General features: G+C 43.7%; 1 protein-coding gene across 20 annotated transcripts in view; it reads left to right on the top strand.

Moving 5' to 3' along the window:
* LOC115201553 (neurexin-1a) overlaps window positions 1-20,797 on the top strand; it is a 539,338-nt gene that overhangs the window by 170,609 nt on the left and 347,932 nt on the right. For 13 of the 20 annotated variants that reach the window (XM_029765293.1, XM_029765279.1, XM_029765275.1 and 10 more), the window contains 3 exons: window positions 12,161-12,462; window positions 13,958-13,981; window positions 15,164-15,325. In XM_029765293.1, the coding sequence (XP_029621153.1) occupies window positions 12,161-12,462; window positions 13,958-13,981; window positions 15,164-15,325 (488 nt within the window). The remainder of the gene's footprint in view (window positions 1-12,160; window positions 12,463-13,957; window positions 13,982-15,163; window positions 15,326-20,797) is intronic. The other 7 variants (XM_029765284.1, XM_029765281.1, XM_029765288.1 and 4 more) reach the window with 1 other exon arrangement.

Here is a 20,797-nt window from a genome sequence, read left to right as displayed (position 1 = left end):
AATTTAACCACTCTTTTCTGGATTTTGATAATTAGCTGGTATCGGCCTAATTCTGCTCTGCATGCATTATTTGGTGTTTTACATTGTACACAGAGGATGTTTTTGCAGAATTCTGCATGCAGAGAGTCAATTTGGTTTTTGTCCCATTTTGTGAATTCTTGGTTGGTGAGCGGACCCCAGACCTCACAACCATAAGGGGCAATGGGTTCTATAACTGATTCCAGTATTTTTAGCCAGATCCTAATTGGTATGTCGAATTTGATGTTCCTTTTGATGGGATAGAAGGCCCTTCTTGCCTTGTCTCTCAGATCGTTCACAGCTTTGTGGAAGTTACCTGTGGCGCAGATGTATAGGTATGTAAAGTGTTTTTTTGCTCTAGGGCAACGGTGTCTAGAAGGAATTTGTATTTGTGGTCCTGGCACCTGGACCTTTTTTGGAACACCATTATTTTTGTCTTAATGAAATTTACTGTCAGGGCCCAGGACAGAATCTGTGCAGAAGATCTAGGTGCTGCTGTAGGCCCTTTTTAGTTGGGGACAGAATCACCAGATCATCAGCAAACAGTAGACATTTGACTTCAGATTCTAGTAGGGTGAGGCCAGGTGCTGCAGACTGTTCTAGTGCCCTCGCCAATTCATTAATATACTGTATATGTTGAAGAGGGTGGGGCTTAAGCTGCATCCCTGTCTCACGCCACGGCCCTGTGGAAAGAAATGTGTTTGTTTTTTGCCAATTTTAATTGCACACTTGTTGTTTGTGTACATGGATTTTATAACGTTGTGTGTTTTTCCCCCACACCACTTTCCATCAATTTGTTTTGCAGACCCTCATGCCAAATTGAGTCAAAGGCCTTTTTTTTTATTAACAAAGCATGAGAAGACTTTGCCTTTGTTTTGGTTTGTTTGTTTGTCAATTAGGGTCTGCAGGGTGAATATGTGGTCTGTCGTACGGTAATTTGGTAAAAAGCCAATTTGACATTTGCTCAGTACACTGTTAATGATAATGCAGACAATTTTCCCAAGGTTGCTGTTGACGTGTAGCCCACGGTAGTTATTGGGGTCAAATGTGTCTCCTCTTTTGTGGATTGGGGTGATCAGTCCTTGTTTGCAAAAATTGGGGAAGATGCCAGAGCTAAGGGTGATGTTAAAGTGTATAGCCAATTCAAATTTGTTGTCTGTATATTTTATAATTTCATTGAGGATACCATCAACACCACTGGTCTTTTTGGGTTGGAGGGTTTGTATTTTGTCCTGTAGTTCATTCTCTCTCTCTCTCTCTCTCTCTCTCTCTCTCTCTCTCTCCTCTCTCTCTCTCTCTCTCTCTCTCTCTCCTCTCTCTCTCTCTCTCTCTCTCTCTCTCTCTCTCTCTCTCTCTCTCCTCTCTCTCTCTCTCTCTCTCTCTCTCCTCTCTCTCCTCTCTCTCTCTCTCTCTCTCTCTCTCTCTCCTCCTCTTCCTCTGTAAGACATTTCTCCTCTCCCTTATTTTCCTCCTCCTGCCTCCTTCGCTCCGCCTGCCTGTGTAAGAAGCATGGACCCCCAGATAGAGCTCTTTGTGCCAGACTGACTCTTTCTGGGTTCACACTGAGTTTAGCTGCTAGAAAGAGGCGGACACATTTTAAAGTAGGTCTCGCAGCTTCATCAGATTTTTAAGGTTGCATTGGAGTAGTATTTGGCTATTAAAGCCATGAATGAATTGTTACTGTAGGAGTGTTTGAGTTTTTTACAAAGAACCAGGCTGACCTGAGTGAGTAAGCGAGTGATTGAGTGTGAGTGTGTGTGTGTGTGTGTGTGTGTGTTTGACTGACATTTGCAGTTCACCCTCTCTCGCTCTCTCTCTCGCTCTCTCTCTCTCGTTCTTCCTCTGATTGACAGCCTATTAAAACGATAGGGACGTTAGTGTCGCAAAGCCAGCCTAAGCCTCTTACATTATGACAGAGAGAAGTTCCTCTGAAGCACTAGCATCCTTTTGAAGCGTATTTGATCAAATTATGACCTTAGTATCAAAGAGCTCTCCATGCAGGAAGGGACTAATTGTTGTTTTCTATCAACATCCTATGAATTGCTTTTCACATTCTTTGGATATTTGTTTTGGAACAAACAACTTCTGTATACATTACTGATATCTAGACATTATATGATGGAGAACAGTGGTCAAATGTTTCGTGTAATGTCCCTAAATAAATATCCCGGACAAGACACTGATCTGCTCTGTAACATGACAGGATGAGAGAGAGCTCTGTTTAGACTGAGGATGTACAGGCTCACTCCTACAGCTGTCTGCCTATTGGTGCCACTCAAGGCCCACTGGCAGGAGAGAACAGACAGAGACTACTTATAGTCTATTCACACACACACGCACGCATACACACACACAATTAGTAATGCTGCAAAAAACTAGTCTTCAAGCATGTTCCCTGAGGATTATTATAAATGTATATGAAAGTGTTATGTGAATAAACACAGACGTGACCTCGAAGGAATGACAAGCTGTTATCAAACTGCCCAATTAACACGTTTTAATTAACTACCATATATATCACAGCCTTTCAAAAGGGCCTTGATTGTTTATGTCCTGCAATGAGAGAGAGATTGAAACAGAGAGAGAAAGAGACTGAAACAGAAAGTGAGAGATTGAAACAGAAAGAGAGAGAGATGGGAGAGAGAAGGAAAGATTGAAGTGGAAGAGCTGTAAAATAAATAAATGGGTAGAAATCTCCCCATGCCTCTCAGTGACTGTCTTCTATCCAGCATCACCTTGACATGGTAGAGCATGTGAGCGGTCTTAATGTGTCCCTACCTGCTGAGTACTGTCAGACCTCATGCTGTTCTAGCTTGGCAAACAGTAAGTTTAGCCCCACACAGACAGATACACGGTGAGTTTAGCCCCACACAGATATATACATCATGAGTTTAGCCCCACACAGACAGATACATGTTGAGTTTAGCCCCAAACAGACAGACAGACACACGGTGAGTTTAGCCCCACACAGTGAGTTTAGCCCCACCCAAAAAATAAGTACCCCATCCTCCTCCTCCGCACACACATAAAGACACACACACACACATACACATACACACACACACTCCCTCCCGTGCCAGTCTGCAGAGACAGAGACACATACTGTGACGAAGATTCACTGTACTGCTTCAGTAATGGGCTCTATAAGAAGAGTCTCTAAGACATTAATAAGGAGCAGAACGATTGAATATTACTCCAACTGAGGGGTAGAGAGGGTAAATTGCCTGTGTGCATGTGTATGTGCATGGCTGTGCGCATGAGTGTGTGTGTGTGTGTGTGTGTGTGTGTGTGTGTGTGTGTGTGTGTGTGTGTGTGTGTGTGTGTGTGTGTGTGCGTGTGTGTGTGTGTGCATGTGTGTGCATATGAGTGTGTGTGTGTGTATATGTGTGTCTGTTGTATATGTGTGTGGTGTAAAGGCTTGAGTACGGCTTCTCCTTGCTGTTTTGTTTTGACCATTTTGATATTTTCAGCCACTTACCCACTTTCACTAAAGGGCGACTTGTACCGATTTAACAGATTTCCTCTTTCCCAGTAGATTTTCACAGATTTCTTCTTTCCCAGTAGATTTTCACAGATTTCTTCTTTTCCAGTAGATTTTCACAGATTTCTTCTTTCCCAGTAGATTTTCAATTGATCAGCAGAGTGACTGAATGCTGGCCCATTTTGCATTGTCCTGCTCCTTTACTACACTACCAAGCCTATTACACTTCTCGTACCCCTAATAGAACCTGAAGAGCAGGTCATTTTACAAGCACGGCCCAATCTATATATGTGCTATGCTCCGTACCGTACGACAGGGCTCAGATCCAATCCAACCAAGCGTTCATAATGAGAATAGTGACTGCTACCTACAATGATATGGGTTATTAGATAGTGATTAGCCTTTATCAATGTGATAAAACGCTAGTCTGTCTGAAATTATACCCTATTCCCTATGTAGTGCACTATTTTTTTACCTGTCACGTACGTTTGTAGAGAAGGACCAAGGCGCAGCGTGAGTATCGTTCCACATCTTTATTAATATGTGAAACTTAGCAAGACATACTATGAACAAAACAACAAACCGTGATGACAGAGGTGCAACATGCACTTACTCAAAATAATATCCCACAGAAACAGGTGGGAAAAACAACTACTTAAATATGATCCCCAATTAGAGACAATGATGACCAGCTGCCTCTAATTGGGAATCACACAAAAACCCCAACATAGAAAAAAGAAACTAGAACCCAACATAGAAATAAATAAACTAGATAAACTCCCCAGTCACGCCCTGACCTACTCTACCATAGAAAATAAGAGCTCTCTATGGTCAGGACGTGACATTACCATCGGTCCTGATCAAAAGTAGTGCACTATATAAGGAATAGGGTCACCTTTCAGACAAACTATTTAGGGAGCCCTGGTCAAAAGTAGAACACTACTGTATATAGGGAATAGGGTGCCATTTGGGACACAATCTCTAGTCTCATCTCAGAGATTCTCATGGCAATGAACCTAAAGTACCTAAGGAGAGGGTGACGGTGGCATGTGGGTGTTTTACAAATGCTTGACCTCGACTGCTGTCCTCACTCTATTTCACTCGGAACACGTAGACATCACATTGGGTGTCAGAGGCGACAGTTGTGATTGAATTAATGTGTGCTTGTGGGTCACTAGGTGTCAGGGTTATGAGATTAGTAAGGATTGATATCATTAGGATGATGGGAGAGAGAAGGGGCAATGGAGGGAGAGGGGGAGGGGCAGAGAGAGGAGGGGACAGGGAGAGGAGGCAGAGTGAAATTGAGATAAGGAGAGGGAGAGAGATAAAGAGAGGGAGGAGGGGAGGGGGAGAGAGGGAGAGAGATGGAGGGGGAAGGGGTAGAGAGAGCAAGAGAGAAGCCTAGTAGCTCATTGAACTGAGAAGATAGTGAAATAAATAATCCTGTAGAATAAGATGTTGAGTCAACTAACTCAAAACAATAACTTACCCTTTTTGAAGCCTTCTACCTGTGTGTTGTTATTTTGAACCTTTCCTTTTGGACCGTAGCTATCAGTCTGTTTATATCTTGTACTTTTACCTTTGATTCTCAAGGAAGATGGGGTGAGTAAGCTGACTAGGCTGACTCTTACACTCCCTGTACCAATTCAGCTACATGACTCAGGGAGAGGTGGAGAGGAGGGAGGGTGGAGAGGTGGAGAGGAGGTGGGGTAGAGAGGAGGGAGGGTGGAGAGGTGGAGAGGAGGGAAGGGAAGGTGGAGGGGTGGAGAGGAGGGAGGGTGGAGAGGAGGAAGGGTGGAGGGGTGGAGAGGAGGTGGGGTAGAGAGGAGGGAGGGTGGAGAGGAGGGAAGGGAAGGTGGAGGGGTGGAGAGGAGGGAGGGTGGAGAGGAGGGAGGGTGGAAAGGTGGAGAGGAGGAAGGGTGGAGGGGAGGAGGAGAGGAGGGAAGGGAAGGTGGAGGGGTGGAGAGGAGGTAGGGTGGAGAGGTGGATAGGAGGATGGGTGAAGAGGTGAAGGGATGGAGGAATGGACAGTGGAGGAAGGAGGGATGGAGGAATGGGTAGGTTGAGTATGGATGGAGGGATGGGTAGGTAAAGTATGGATGGAGGGGTGGGTAGGAAAAGTATGGATGGAGGATTGGGTAGGTAAAGTATGGATGGAGGGGTGGGTAGGTAAAGTATGGATGGAGGGGTGGGTGGGTACAGTATGGATGGAGGGGTGGGTAGGTAAAGGATGGATGGAGGGGTGGGTAGGTAAAGTATGGTTGGAGGGGTGGGTAGGTACAGTATGGATGGAGGGGTGGGTAGGTAAAGTATGGATGGAGGGGTGGGTAGGTAAAGTATGGATGGAGGGGTGGGTAGGTAAAGTATGGATGGAGGGGTGGGTAGGTACAGTATGGATGGAGGGGTGGGTAGGTACAGTATGGATGGAGGGGTGGGTAGGTAAAGGATGGATGGAGGGGTGGGTAGGTAAAGTATGGTTGGAGGGGTGGGTAGGTACAGTATGGATGGAGGGGTGGGTAGGTAAAGGATGGATGGAGGGGTGGGTAGGTACAGTATGGATGGAGGGGTGGGTAGGTAAAGTATGGATGGAGGGGTGGGTAGGTAAAATATGGTTGGAGGGGTGGGTAGGTAAAGTATGGATGGAGGGGGTGGGTAGGTAAAGTATGGATGGAGGGGTGGGTAGGTACAGTATGGATGGAGGGTGGGTAGGTAAAGTATGGATGGAGGGGTGGGTAGGTAAAGTATGGTTGGAGGGGTGGGTAGGTAAAGTATGGATGGAGGGGTGGGTAGGTAAAGTATGGTTGGAGGGGTGGGTAGGTAAAGTATGGATGGAGGGGTGGGTAGGTAAAGTATGGATGGAGGGGTGGGTAGGTAAAGTATGGTTGGAGGGGTGGGTAGGTAAAGTATGGATGGAGGGGTGGGTAGGTAAAGTATGGATGGAGGGGTGGGTAGGTACAGTATGGATGGAGGGGTGGGTAGGTAAAGTATGGATGGAGGGGTGGGTAGGTAAAGTATGGAGGGATGGGTGGGTAGATAAAGTATGGATGGAGGGGTGGGTAGGTACAGTATGGATGGAGGGGTGGGTAGGTACAGTATGGATGGAGGGGTGGGTAGGTAAAGTATGGATGGAGGGGTGGGTAGGTACAGTATGGATGGAGGGGTGGGTAGGTAAAGTATGGATGGAGGGGTGGGTGGGTAGGTAAAGTATGGTTGGAGGGGTGGGTGGGTACAGTATGGATGGAGGGGTGGGTAGGTAAAGTATGGTTGGAGGGGTGGGTAGGTAAATTATGGATGGAGGGGTGGGTAGGTAAAGTATGGATGGAGGGGTGGGTAGGTAAAGTATGGATGGATGGGTGGGTAGGTAAAGTATGGATGGAGGGGTGGGTGGGTAGGTAAAGTATGGATGGATGGGTGGGTAGGTAAAGTATGGATGGAGGGGTGGGTAGGTAAAGGATGGATGGAGGGGTGGGTAGGTAAAGGATGGATGGAGGGGTGGGTAGATAAAGGATGGATGGAGGGGTGGGTAGGTAAAGGATGGATGGAGGGGTGGGTAGGTAAAGTATGGATGGAGGGGTGGGTAGATAAAGGATGGATGGAGGGGTGGGTAGGTAAAGGATGGTTGGAGGGGTGGGTAGGTACAGTATGGATGGAGGGGTGGGTAGGTAAAGGATGGTTGGAGGGGTGGGTAGATAAAGTATGGATGGAGGGGTAGGTAGGTAAAGGATGGATGGAGGGGTGGGTAGGTACAGTATGGATGGAGGGGTGGGTAGGTAAAGTATGGATGGAGGGGTGGGTAGGTACAGTATGGATGGAGGGGTGGGTAGGTAAAGTATGGATGGAGGGGTGGGTAGGTAAAGTATGGATGGAGGGGTGGGTAGGTAAAGTATGGATGGAGGGATGGGTAGGTAAAGTATGGATGGAGGGGTGGGTAGGTAAAGTATGGATGGAGGGATGGGTAGGTAAAGTATGGATGGAGGGGTGGGTAGGTACAGTATGGATGGAGGGGTGGGTAGGTAAAGTATGGATGGAGGGGTGGGTAGGTAAAGGATGGATGGAGGGGTGGGTAGGTACAGTATGGATGGAGGGGTGGGTAGGTAAAGGATGGATGGAGGGGTGGGTAGGTAAAGTATGGATGGAGGGGTAGGTAGGTAAAGGATGGATGGAGGGGTGGGTAGGTACAGTATGGATGGAGGGGTGGGTAGGTAAAGGATGGATGGAGGGGTGGGTAGGTAAAGGATAGATGGAGGGGTGGGTAGGTAAAGGATGGATGGAGGGGTGGGTAGGTAAAGGATGGTTGGAGGGGTGGGTAGATAAAGTATGGATGGAGGGGTGGGTAGGTAAAGGATGGATGGAGGGGTGGGTAGGTAAAGGATGGATGGAGGGGTGGGTAGGTAAAGTATGGATGGAGGGGTGGGTAGGTAAAGTATGGATGGAGGGGTGGGTAGGTAAAGTATGGATGGAGGGGTGGGTAGGTAAAGTATGGATGGAGGGGTGGGTAGGTAAAGTATGGATGGAGGGGTGGGTAGGTAAAGTATGGATGGATGGGTGGGTAGATAAAGTATGGATGGAGGGGTGGGTAGGTAAAGTATGGTTGGAGGGGTGGGTAGGTAAAGTATGGTTGGAGGGGTGGGTAGGTAAAGTATGGATGGAGGGGTGGGTAGGTACAGTATGGATGGAGGGGTGGGTAGGTAAAGGATGGATGGAGGGGTGGGTAGGTAAAGGATAGATGGAGGGGTGGGTAGGTAAAGGATGGATGGAGGGGTGGGTAGGTAAAGGATGGTTGGAGGGGTGGAGGAAGTCAGCAGTCAATAGAAATGTACAGGGTATTGTACAGGTACTGTAGATGCCGATAAAAAACAGTTTCAGAGCAGTTTGCTGTGTGACAGTAGATGTAGAGGTGCCTAAAATGACAACGGGTGTGTTTCAGAGAAATGACTCCCTTTAACTCAACTGTTGAAAGATCTTCTCCGGGTCAACCATCTTAACTCCAATGTTTTGTGAAGAATGAAGTAAGAATGTAAGAAAGAAGCTGTATTTCCACAAACCGATCTGCAGCAACAATGTAATGTCACACAGGGTAAGGAATGTTGTTTAACACATACACTCGCGTGCGTTCAAATGCTTGACCTCAACTGGTCTCCTTACTGTACTGTACCTCACTCTGAACAGGTAGGCCTCACATTACATGCACGCACGCACACACACACACACACACACACACACACACACCCACACACACACACACACACACACACACACACACACACACACACACACACACACACACACAGTCACAGTGCTTCAGATCACAGCACACTGCTTAGCAGTATTGATCGTTAGGTCTGAGCCAAAGGCAGCAGAGGGAGGAATGCATGAGGAGAGAGCGAGAGAGGGGGGAGATGAATGGTCATGGAGTGATGGGGCTGATAAGTTGTCCAGGACTGACAGGGGGGAGAAGTGTGTGTGTGTGTTTGTGTGTGTGTGTGTGTGTGTGTGTGTGTGTGTGTGTGTGTGTGTGTGTGTGTGTGTGTGTGTGTGTGTGTGTGTGTGTATGTGTGTGTGTATGTGTCTGTGCAGATGGGTGGGTGTGGGGAGGACAACTGTCACTCACTCATACTGATGGAGGATGGAGGCTCAGGGGTAGAGAGAGGCTTAAAGAGAGAGCAGAGGAGAGGTGATCCAGTCAGGCTGAATTACGGCCACTTGCAGTGTTCTCAGAGGTGCCGTATAAGATAGTAGTATAGTACCTTTAAAGAGGGATTGATGACCTGACAAATTGCTCCGGAGAGACACTTCTTGTGTGCGGGCAGGTAAGCGGGTGTGCGGATGAGTGTGTCTGTCTTTCTGTAGCCTATGTATTTGTGCTTGGGCACCTGTGTAATATACACTACATGACCAAAAATATGTGGACACTTACTCGTCAAACATCTCATTCCAAAATCATGGACATCAATATTGAGTTGGTCCCCCCCTGTTACTATAACAGCATCCAGTCTTCTGGGAAGACTTTCAACTAGATGTTGGAACATTGCTGCGGGGACTTGTTTCCATTCAGCCACAAGAGCATTAGTGATGTCGGCACTGGTTAGACATTAGGGCGATTAGACCTGGCTCGCAGTCGGCGTTCCAATTCATCTCAAAGGTGTTCAGTGGGGTTGAAGTCAGGGCTCTGTGCAGGCCAGTCATGTTCTTCCACACGGATCTCGACAAAACACTTCTGTATGGGCCTCACCTTGTGCATGGGGGCATTTTCATCCTGAAACAGAAAATTGACTTCCCCAAACTGTTGCTACAAACTTGGAAGCACAGAATTATCTAGATTGTCATGGTATGCTGTGGCGTTAAGATTTCTCTCCATTGGATCTAAGCGGCCTAGCCCGAACCATGAAAACCAGCTCCAGACTATTATTCCTCCTCCACCAAACTTTACAGTAGTTGCTATGCATTCGGGCAGGTAGAGTTCTCCTGGCATCTGCAAAACCCAGATTTGTCCTTTGGACTGCCAGATGGTGAAGCGTAATCACTCCAATGAACACGTTTCCACTGCTCCGGAGACCGAGCTTTACACCACTCCAGCCGACACTTGGCATTGCGCATGGTGATGTTAGGCTTGTGTGCGGCTGCTCGGCCATGGAAACCCATTTCATGAAGCTCCCGACGAACAGTTCTTGTGCTGACGTTGCTTCCAGAGGCAGTTTGGAACTGGGTAGTGAGTGTTGCAACTGAGGACAGAAGATTTTTATGCGATATGTGCTTCAGCACTTGGCAGTCCCGTTCTGTGAGCTAGTGTGGCCTACCACTTTGTGGCTGAGCCTTTGTTGTTCCTAGACATTTCCACTTCACAATAACAGCACTTACAGTTGACCGGGGAAGCTCTAGCAGGGAAGAAATTTGAGAAACTGACTTGTTGGGATGGTGGAATCCTATGACGGTGCCACATTGAAAGTCACTGAGCTCTTCTGTAAGGCCATTCTCCTGCCAATGTTTGTCTATGGAGATTACATGGCTGTGTGCTCGATTTTATACATCTGTCAACAACGGGTGTGGCTGAAATAATCGAATCCAATAATTTGAAGGGGTGTCCACATACTTATGTATATATAGTTTATGTGTGTAATATGTATATAAATACTGTGGTTCGTTTGTGTTGTGGTTGGTTTATTGTCGGATGGTTATTTTAATAGCTTGTTATCTGGTCCCAGATCACTTCTTAAATAGCTTGTTTATTGGTTGACCTACCATTGTCCCTCCCCTGCCTGACGCTTGCTATCCCCAATACTGCCCCTTCAAAGAGTTGAGCACTATACTTTATTTGGATCCCCATTAGCTGACACCTTGGCAACAACTAAGTTTCTTCTTGGGGTCCACTAAGGATGGGGGCTTCTTTTAGCTCATCTCTTGTCTCTGAGAAGGTAATGTTTTATGGCTAAAACATAACCGTGAACCGCCAGCTTTCAAATGGGTTTATTGGCTTGAAAATGAGTAGCAGCTAAATTAATTGGACTGATTTTATGGAGCTTTGGTGAATCCGACAAAGAACAGAAATATATCTCTTTGTCTCTTCTACCCCCTCTCTCTTTTCTCTCTGTCTCTGTTTCTCTTTCTTTCTCCCTCCCTCTCCCATCCCATTCTGTAGTAAGTGTAATTGTACTCAGGCTAATGAATAGAGAGAAGACTGGATAAATACAATGTAATACCCTGAAAACATACTCCATTATACAATTACTTCATTTCCATTCACAAACACAGTAGAGCCAGATAATGTAATGTAAACAATTAAGGATTTTTTTTACGAATGGAATTATGGTTTTTCAGGTTTTACATTTGAGCAGCAATGGTACATATTTGTATTGTACTATGATGTATCATTGAAGCATATTGTATTGTACTATGATGTATCATTGGAGCATATTTGTATTGTACTATGATGTATCATTGAAGCATATTGTATTGTACTATGATGTATCATTGGAGAATATTGTATTGTACTATGATGTATCATTAGAGAATATTGTATTGTACTATGATGTATCATTAGAGAATATTGTATTGTACTATGATGTATCATTAGAGAATATTGTATTGTACTATGATGTATCATTAGAAGGGTTTCCTCTTCAACGTGTGAAGCATAAACCAAACCATTGGTTCTGGTAACAGAATCCTTGCCTTCAGATTGGTTTAATCATGTTTGAGTTTGAGGAATATAAAACAATTCCAGCAAATGCATAACAAATGCAAATGCACAGTGAACTTGGTACACTTTCTTGTCCACACTACCTTGTCCTCACTACTTGAGATACAGGTAAGGATTTGAGACAAGGCTTCCTGTTGCTTTTTGGGGCACCATGGGTACCAGGTCACAAGGTTTTTAATGGTTTTCAGTGCTGCAGCCCATTGGAGGACCAAATAAAAGTACACAGGTAAGTACTGTACAGTACAGCCAGTCCTTAGGAGAGCAGTCTTTGTAGATGTCCATATCATCCCATCTTATCACCCCAAGTCAAGTACAAACTGAATGTGAACTGTTATAACCTAACCTTTTTGAAATCTTCCTATACCTTCTGAACAGCTAGGTGGACAGAATGTAGGAGTTGCTCTTCTTCCCTCCCTTCCTCTATGTAAAACTCAATCCCTCTTTATCTTTGTGTCCTCGAATAGGAAAAGAAGACTTTGTGGCGACCTTCAAGGGATCCGAGTTCTTCTGCTACGACCTGTCCTTGAACCCGATCCAGAGCAGCAGCGACGAGATCACCCTGTCCTTCAAGACGTTACAGAGGAACGGTCTGATGCTTCACACGGGGAAGTCTGCAGACTATGTCAACCTGGCCCTGAAAAACGGAGCTGTATCGCTGGTCATTAATTTGGGGTCTGGGGCCTTTGAAGCTCTGGTGGAGCCTGTCAATGGGAAATTCAATGACAATGATTGGCATGATGTCAAAGTTACAAGGAATCTACGTCAGGTAACAGTAAAATGGGTGACTGCGATGGAGAATTAGTAGTAAACAAATTTAGATGAGCCCAATTTGATTGAATTTGATTATTACAATCAAATAACTTTTACCCATTTGGAATAAGTATTTGGATTGATCGTAATAATGATTTGATCTGCAGTAAGACATGAAGAACGCGGTGCTGCATTTGAGCAGGGACATATCTAGACCAGTGATAGTTTTTCATCAGAGGCATCAATAGCGGAAAGACCATGTGAAAAACGATATAGCATACCGAGTGTCACTTTGTTCAGAGTTGCTGATCTCTGAGTCATCCATTCCTCTATACTGTAGTTGTGACCACAATGAACATAATGTATTTACTTTTAGAGGATTAGCCTTGTTGTTGGTGACCTCTGGGTCTTTGGCTGCTCAACACATGCTCAACTGTTACACCCCCAAAAAATAGAAAAAATGCAAAATTAAGAAAAATGAAAGCAACACAGTTTACAAGCGACACAGTTTGCTTTATGACATATAGTTGGAAGTACAGAATATACTGGTTTTATTGAGGATCTCTCGTACGGCATTCTACCAACACACTAGCTCGCTCTAGATGTGTTCCTGCTCGGATAGTAGAGAATTGTTTGTTTTGAAACGCCACACTGACAAAAAGTTAAAATATATATATATATATAAATATTGAGATGATTTCAGTAATGTTAAAATTGTATTTAATTGTGAAAACATTAAGAATGCATAATGAAAGTGCATGCTCAACGGGAGAATCCAATCTCCATTCTCCTTCTCATTCTGTGTCAGGGTCTTTGCTTTGTTTCATTACAGTAAAGTGATCCTAAAGTCCATCAATAAGACCAAAATGGAGGTAAAGTAATGTAAGATGAGTTCCTGACCACCGACGTCCCAACGGATGGGATCGGTCGGAATCTTGGTCCGTAACGGGTCTTGAAAATCATGAACATGGTCCTAAACTGGTCCTAATAATGAAAGAATGTATCAAATTAACCCAAAGATCTGAAAGACTTTCGTTAAAGAGGGTCAACTGATGCGCTTTAGGCATTCTCTCTTATGAACCATTTGATGTCTGTCAATCATACCGTGTCAGAGGGGTGGGGGTTGGGGTTGTTGATGCCTACCCAGGCAGTCCGGTCTACGAGTCCGGTCTAGGGAGTCACCAATCGATCCAACGCTGGCTAGCTCACTTCCACCTGTGGAGGCATTTTCGCTAGTCTTTCTTAGTCTGCTTTTTATCTTGTAAAAATTACTTATTTTGCCCTTTTTTACTCTATGTTACTAACATGCTTTGAAAAACAACAACTAACATGTCATTCATGGAATGTGTCATACTACTAACCAATCTCTTTTTTTAATGTTTATTAACAACAACAACAACAAACTCAGCAATGTACTAACTTTTGGTAGTTAACCATCATCTCTTTTTTGAGTAACTATCGTTATTCTGTTCACAGTTTTTAATTTCCTTTCTCCCCCCTTTTCCACAAAGCACTCAGGCATTGGACACGCTATGGTAAACAAACTACATTGTTCGGTAGATATCATTCTAATTGTTTCTTAGTTTGGGTTTGCCGTGTGTTTCTTTTCTATCTTTTCTTACTGTAGACGTCATTAACAAAAAAAGGGGAACTGCGGTTGGTACTCTTTCTGCTTACGTTTTGACCTTTTTATTTTGACTATACTTTCATCCGTTGGTTGGTTTTCACCACTTCCTGTTATTTTTACTTCCTGTCTCCTGTCCAATCACGTTTTTAGGAGCATCGTTTCGAGCCTTTTGCATCAAGCAGTGGTTAACAAAGGAGGACCCATGTCTGACTCCTGCCTGGCTGGCCTGATGCTCATTGGCTCAGCCAGTGTTCTATTTCCCATTCACTCTGCATGGCATGCATTCTGAATGCTGCGCTGTACGCTGCACATGCTCACACTTCCCGACCACTCGTCCAGTCCAGCTGTCGTTGTCAATGGTGCTTTGAATTTTTTTTGCACGATCCACCAATCATGCGCTTCTGCATACATCTGACATAAGCGCAAAGTGTCAGACCAAAACAATTTTTCCTTAACCTATTAACTAACACCATCTTGGGGAACATTTCTTTTTGTGTGCTCACATGCAAAAAGAAAAGACAAAAACATCTTACTTTTGTCTTTCTGAAAAAACTAATTTCTGTGTATTACGCTAAATCCTGTGGTTGTGGCTTCTACTTGCTTGCTGCTTTCTATATCTAACCCACTCGCACGCTGTTCTTTTCTTTTTATTAGAAAACAAACTGCTTATTAACTTTTACTAATATGTAACCCTAGCGAAACTAACCTAGATAACATTCTACTAACACCATTTTTGTGTCTGCTGAAATTCCTTTTGAGTTGCAGTAGGGGCTAACTTACTAACACACTTAGTCTGGGGCAACTAACTAACTTCCTAGCTAACTAGCTTTATCAATTCCTTGGGGGGCTAGCAGTCTACATCTCAAACTACTAATCCTAAACTGGACAAAATAACCAAAAAAACAAGAAAAAAATAAAAACAAACAGACATGAAAATGGGTTTCTATAATCTTTACCAAAAATCTATAGAGGAAAAACAATACTATCACAGACTCAGAGACTATATATCAGAGGCAGAAAGCCGCTGGACTGAGAGCTCTGATAGGCTATCTGAGAATAGCGTGTCCTTTCCCTGTGCTTTGTTGTCTAGGTAACTATATCCGTGGATGGGATACTGACCACCACAGGGTATACTCAAGAAGACTACACCATGCTAGGCTCCGACGACTTTTTCTATGTTGGCGGGAGTCCTAGCACGGCTGACCTGCCTGGATCACCTGTTAGCAACAACTTTATGGGTTGCCTGAAAGAGGTAAACACCAACACGCTGTGCTTATTCTCAGGGTAGAGGAGTGGGCATCACATCAAACGCTGTGCAATACTCTCAGGTTAGGGAGTGGGCATCACATCAAACACTGTGCACTACTCTCAGGGAAGGGAGTGTGGAGTGTACAGTACATCACTGGGTACAGGCCCTTGCTCTTCCAGACACACTTTTCTTTATTTTAATCATCTCTAAGGGACTGTTGCATGCTAGTAGATACTCATATACTTTCAGTCACTGCGCTAACTCTAATTAGCATTGGCTCACAAAACTACCTCCAACACTGGACACAAAGACATACTGTACAAAAGGTATCCAGAAGTTCATCTGACTCTAAGGAAGAAGATAACGGGCCTTATTGCCAAAATCCTGGAGTATCCCTTTAAACAAACACTCGTTCTGCTAATCCTGACCCCCCCCCCCCCCCACACACACACACACACAAACACACACCCCACTGTACCCCACCAGAGCCCCTTCTCCTCTGTGTGGGATTCACCCCAGGCTTCATGCAGCTCTGCCAGGTGAATTTCCATGACCAGTTCCAGGGATGCGTCCCAAAATGGCACCAAATTTCCTAAATAGTTAATGACCAGAGTACACTATAAATGGAATAGAGTGCCATTTGGGACAAAGCCCAGCACTCAACACTCCATAGCCTTTACTGACATACCTCAGCTGGTGGGGAGGAGATATTCTGCTAGGAGTTTAGGAGGCTAGGAGAGTTCTGTTTGCAGAACCCTTAAGTTCTAAGTCAGAGTTCTAAGTCAGAGTTCTAAGTCAGTTCCCAATCCGTCCCAACACTCCGTACACCTCACTGTCATACCTCAGAGGGGGGTCTCCCGCCAAGACAATTCTGTTTGCAGAACCTAAAGCAAGGGTTTTAAATTGGATACAAAATCTTTCGCTGAACACATATGGTATACTGTACTTATGCACTACAATCAAAAGAGAGAGATGCTGAGAAAGCCTTTCCTGTCATGTCAGGATCAGACTATTCAAGATCTAATTGTTCTCTGTAGTTTCAAAAGATGCTTCGCAATAATATTATATGATATATTATATTATTAGAATATTATATAGAGCAAATAGAAGGTATTCAGTAGTCATACATGCTGGAACACGCTGGTAAAGGGAGGTGTTTCCATGTTCCCGTTCTGTTATGTTCTGCTAAATATTACAGTAGGTGCTTAATGGGGATGCTGACCCAAAACAATGCATTGTGACATCAGCAGACACCAAGGAATACAGCCCACTCTTGAGAAGTAAATCTTCCAAGAACTGCAATAAAAGGTTCCCTTCATGTATCTTTCCAAATAAGTCATTTTTTCCACACTTTATCTTTCCTCCTTGTCTCTTTTTCCTCTCTGACGTTTACCCCATCTCTCTCTCTCTCTCTCTCTCTCTCGCTCTCTCTCTCGCTCTTTCTCTCGCTCTCTCTCTCGCTCTCTCTCTCTCGCACTCTTTTCAGTAGTTTTCCCCTCCTCCTGTTCCTTGTGTGGTGTCCTACATTTCTTCCCTTCTGCTCCCCCTACATTTCTTACCTACTTCTCTCCTCACCTCCAACCGAGCATCTCGTCCTCACGGAACCTAACAGCTAAGTTTTGAGGCGACAGAGTCTTAATAAGCAGTCAGGGTGTAGACCACATGTCCACGCTCCGTCTCTACCTCGTTAGCGCTAGGAGCTCGTTAGGAGCTAGAGCTCGTTAAGGGGTTCTATCTCGTTAAGGGGCATGCATGTCTTCGTTAGAGGAGTGCCTCTGAGGTGATACGTGGAGGCGCATCCCAAATGGTACCCTATTCCCATAGGGTTCTGATCAAAAATAAGGCACGATATAGGGAATAGGGTGCCATTTGGGACGCAGGCATCGAGCTACTGAGAAGACAAAGAGAGCCATCTAGGCCTGTGTCGGTGGTGCCCTCCTTGCAGTCTGATAGGCTGTTTCCCAAATGGCACCCTATTCCCTATATAGTGCATTACTTTTTATGAGATATGGGAATAGGTAAATGGGTGCGATTTGGACTGCACACCTAGTCCTGTCAGACCACCACGCCACATGGGGGCACAGAAATCCTCCCCAGTCTTTTGGGGTTTTCTGGGGTTAGATCAAGGCATTTATCAGGAATGTTGTGGTGCCATCCCTCAAGATTGTCTATTATATTGACAAGATAGTTAAGTGACAGCTCTAACAATGGAATGGGGCGCGTTGGGAGCGCCGTGAGAGTTGTTTAAGATACTCTTCAAAAAGGTAGAGATTCAAACATTTTCGGAATATGGGCCGGGACAGAGAAGAGCTTTGACTGGGCTGAGCGGTACATTTGGAGTCGTCTATCAATCTCTATGAAAAGTTGCCGAAATGCCACTTCCGTCCATTTACGTCAGTGCATACGTCACAACCTAATCATCATGAAACTTCTATTAGATCAAATAATCTTCACGTAGCAAATTGGCAATTACTTTTTTGGTTGACCAAATTCAACACTCTCTCGTACACCTCCATGCCAAAATATCCACAGAAATCCTACCCGAGTCTTCTGTGGTTTTCTGGCGCTGCGATGAAGGCTGGAGTGGGTTGGCAATGATGAATAAGGCCTGTAGTTGCTATGAAGTGTCCCAGTGGAAGAGAGTCAGAGAGGGTCCCCATTTATCCCAGTCCTTTCTTCCTAAAGCCATCTAATGGGGCGCTGGCAGAAAGCACTGTGTGTGTATTTATAACATATGTCTGGCAGAAATTAAAGAAGTGTATCGATGTGGGGTTACATCAACTCACATCCTAATTCTGCAGTCCTCCTATGCTTGTTACCAGGCCTTATACTGTATATCTATGTACAGTGTATGTGCCAGTTTAGTTTTAGTTAAACTGGCACATAAAAAGTCTGGAGTTGAACATAACTAACAGGCCTTATAATAGTATAGTGTGTAGTATAGTCCCATGTGTGCCAGGTGGTATCAGCTGTGAGCACAGTGACAATGGAAGTACAACTCTATTTCTAATTCTGGAGACGCTCATCATTTGATTATATTTCTATGGTGTTACTACCCACACAAAAAAATACTACAGTTTGTAGAATAATGTAGTATCCCTCAATAATATTTTATTTAACTAGGCAAATCAGTTAAGAACAAATTCTTATTTTCAATGACGGCCTAGGAACAGTGAGTTAACTGCCTTGTTCAGGGGCAGAACGACAGATTTTTACCTTGTCAGCTCGGGGATTCGATCTTGCAACCTTTTGGTTACTAGTCCCACACTCTAACCACTAGGCTACTTGCCTCCCCATAATGTGTAGTACTTACTATATAATTTTGTAGTATACTGTAGAATATCATAGTAAATACTAAAGTGTTATCCACACAAAAAAACACTGTAGTAAATACTACACAAAAACACTACATTCCGCAAAAACACTTCATTTTTAAGCTATAGTAAATACTACAGTATTTCATTTGCATATACCATGCCCATTCCCCTCCCCTATATCTCAATTTGTGCCTCCCACAAGTGAGAAACCTACATGCCATGGATAGACCATATATTGTGTTCCCTACAGGTTATAGAGAGAGCAGAACCTCTTAACTCTCTGTTCAGAGCCCAGTCCTATCTATCTATCTATCTATCTATCTATCTACCTACCTACCTACCTACCTACCTACCTACCTACCTACCTACATGGTGTGAAAAATGAGCTGTTTTTATATTTCTTCAGTACGTTTCTTCAAGGAGAAAGCCCCCCACTTCTATGTCAAAGTAAAAAATACAAAATATATGCTTGTAAATATTACAGTAATGTCCCCAAAAACACTACAGTAAATGCTGCTGTATACCATACTACAGTGCGAAAAAACACTACAGTAAATACTACAGTCCACAAAAAACTGCAATAAATACTACAGCATACTACAGTAATTGCTATAGTATATACTACTCTTTTTTTACTACAGTATTTGGGTCTTTCTATAAATAATGGCACCAATGTGTGACATTGGGATCAACATTTCAAAATGGTTTGAAACAAAAATAAAAAGGATTTTCATGCAGTTTTACCTGTGTACTTAGAGGAATAAAAGTGAATATATGCAAATTGTCTCATAACTCCACCTATACAGCAACATAGGACTAGGATTATACATCCTTTAAGCAGGGTTCATACAGATATTGACAAGTCAAATTCAAGGACTTTCAGGGACTTTTTCAAGCAATTATTTGGAATTTTCAAGGACATCAATGTTATACAATTGTATAATTTATATAATTGTAGATGTAGGGCATAATATAGAACCCCTCCCCCCCAAAAGCACGCAAAAAGTAGTCCATTACCACTACAACAATAATGATTTCTTTGGCAGTGCCAATATTATAATTATTATTACATTCCAAAATATGTGAGAATATTGTCTGAGAAATAAATTGGATGCATGGAGAGTTTTCTGTAGCCTATGTGGCTGACGCAGGCACACATAATAAAACCATGAATAGCGGCAGCAATAATCTCACTATTTGAATCTCACCATCACTGTTTTTATAATGAGAAAGTGACCAAGCACCAGGTTCCTTTTTTAATGGAAGGATTTGTATGGAAAGCCAAGTTGAAGCCAGCATTAGATGTTGTCATCCTAATAATAACCACACGTGGAACAGAGTAGCACAACACCCTTCAATTGAATCAGTGAGAAACACAAAAACTAAATCAAAGATAAGTATAAGGGAGCAGGAGAACTACAAGGACCTTTCAAGCACCAAATTGAGGAAATGTCTGATTTTCAAGGTAGGCCTATTCCAGTACTTGCATTTCTGAGCTTCAAATTCAACTAGGCTACTTCAAGCCCCTTTTATTCATTAACATGGCAGGTGTAACATGGAAAACAAAATGTATTAGTCATGTTATATCATTACCAGATCATAGTGTGAATAAGCCCACTAGGCTATGTCATTTTTTGTCATTATATCCAGAATAATTAATAGGAGTAGCATTAGGTGTTGCTTCTATCCTATACAATTGTGCACAGTTGACTGTGTACACAAAAACATATGAAACATGAATTCATTACCTTGATGCTTTCTCTTTTAAATCTAACGATTCAATTTACTAAGGATATTAGATCCAACATGGATCCAGGCACAACTCGCTTCACCGGCGTAACGAATAAGACACCCAAATATTCTGGACATTTCTCGCAAACACCTTTTTCCTAGCACTTGGGCTGTTGTTGTATTGCATGTGCTATCACAAATGCTGTCCGTCACTTGACTGTCATTCAGAAAATTCCTTCCTGGATGATGATGTATGAAAATATCATGGCGTAACTAATCAGGTGGACACCAAATGCGCATCCAACAAGTATTATGCATACTTATTGAAGAACCACGTTAATGACAGTTTCGATTTAGGTATTAAGTATCAAGGTAAGGGGACTCTTTCCGTTAGAAGCATTAGATTTTGCATTCGCATACTGTACAT

The sequence above is a fragment of the Salmo trutta genome, chromosome 10, assembly GCF_901001165.1.
Source record: "Salmo trutta chromosome 10, fSalTru1.1, whole genome shotgun sequence".
Taxonomy (NCBI): domain Eukaryota; kingdom Metazoa; phylum Chordata; class Actinopteri; order Salmoniformes; family Salmonidae; genus Salmo; species Salmo trutta.
The sequence above is the reverse complement of the archived record's forward strand: the minus strand, read 5'-3'. Positions and strand labels throughout refer to the sequence as shown.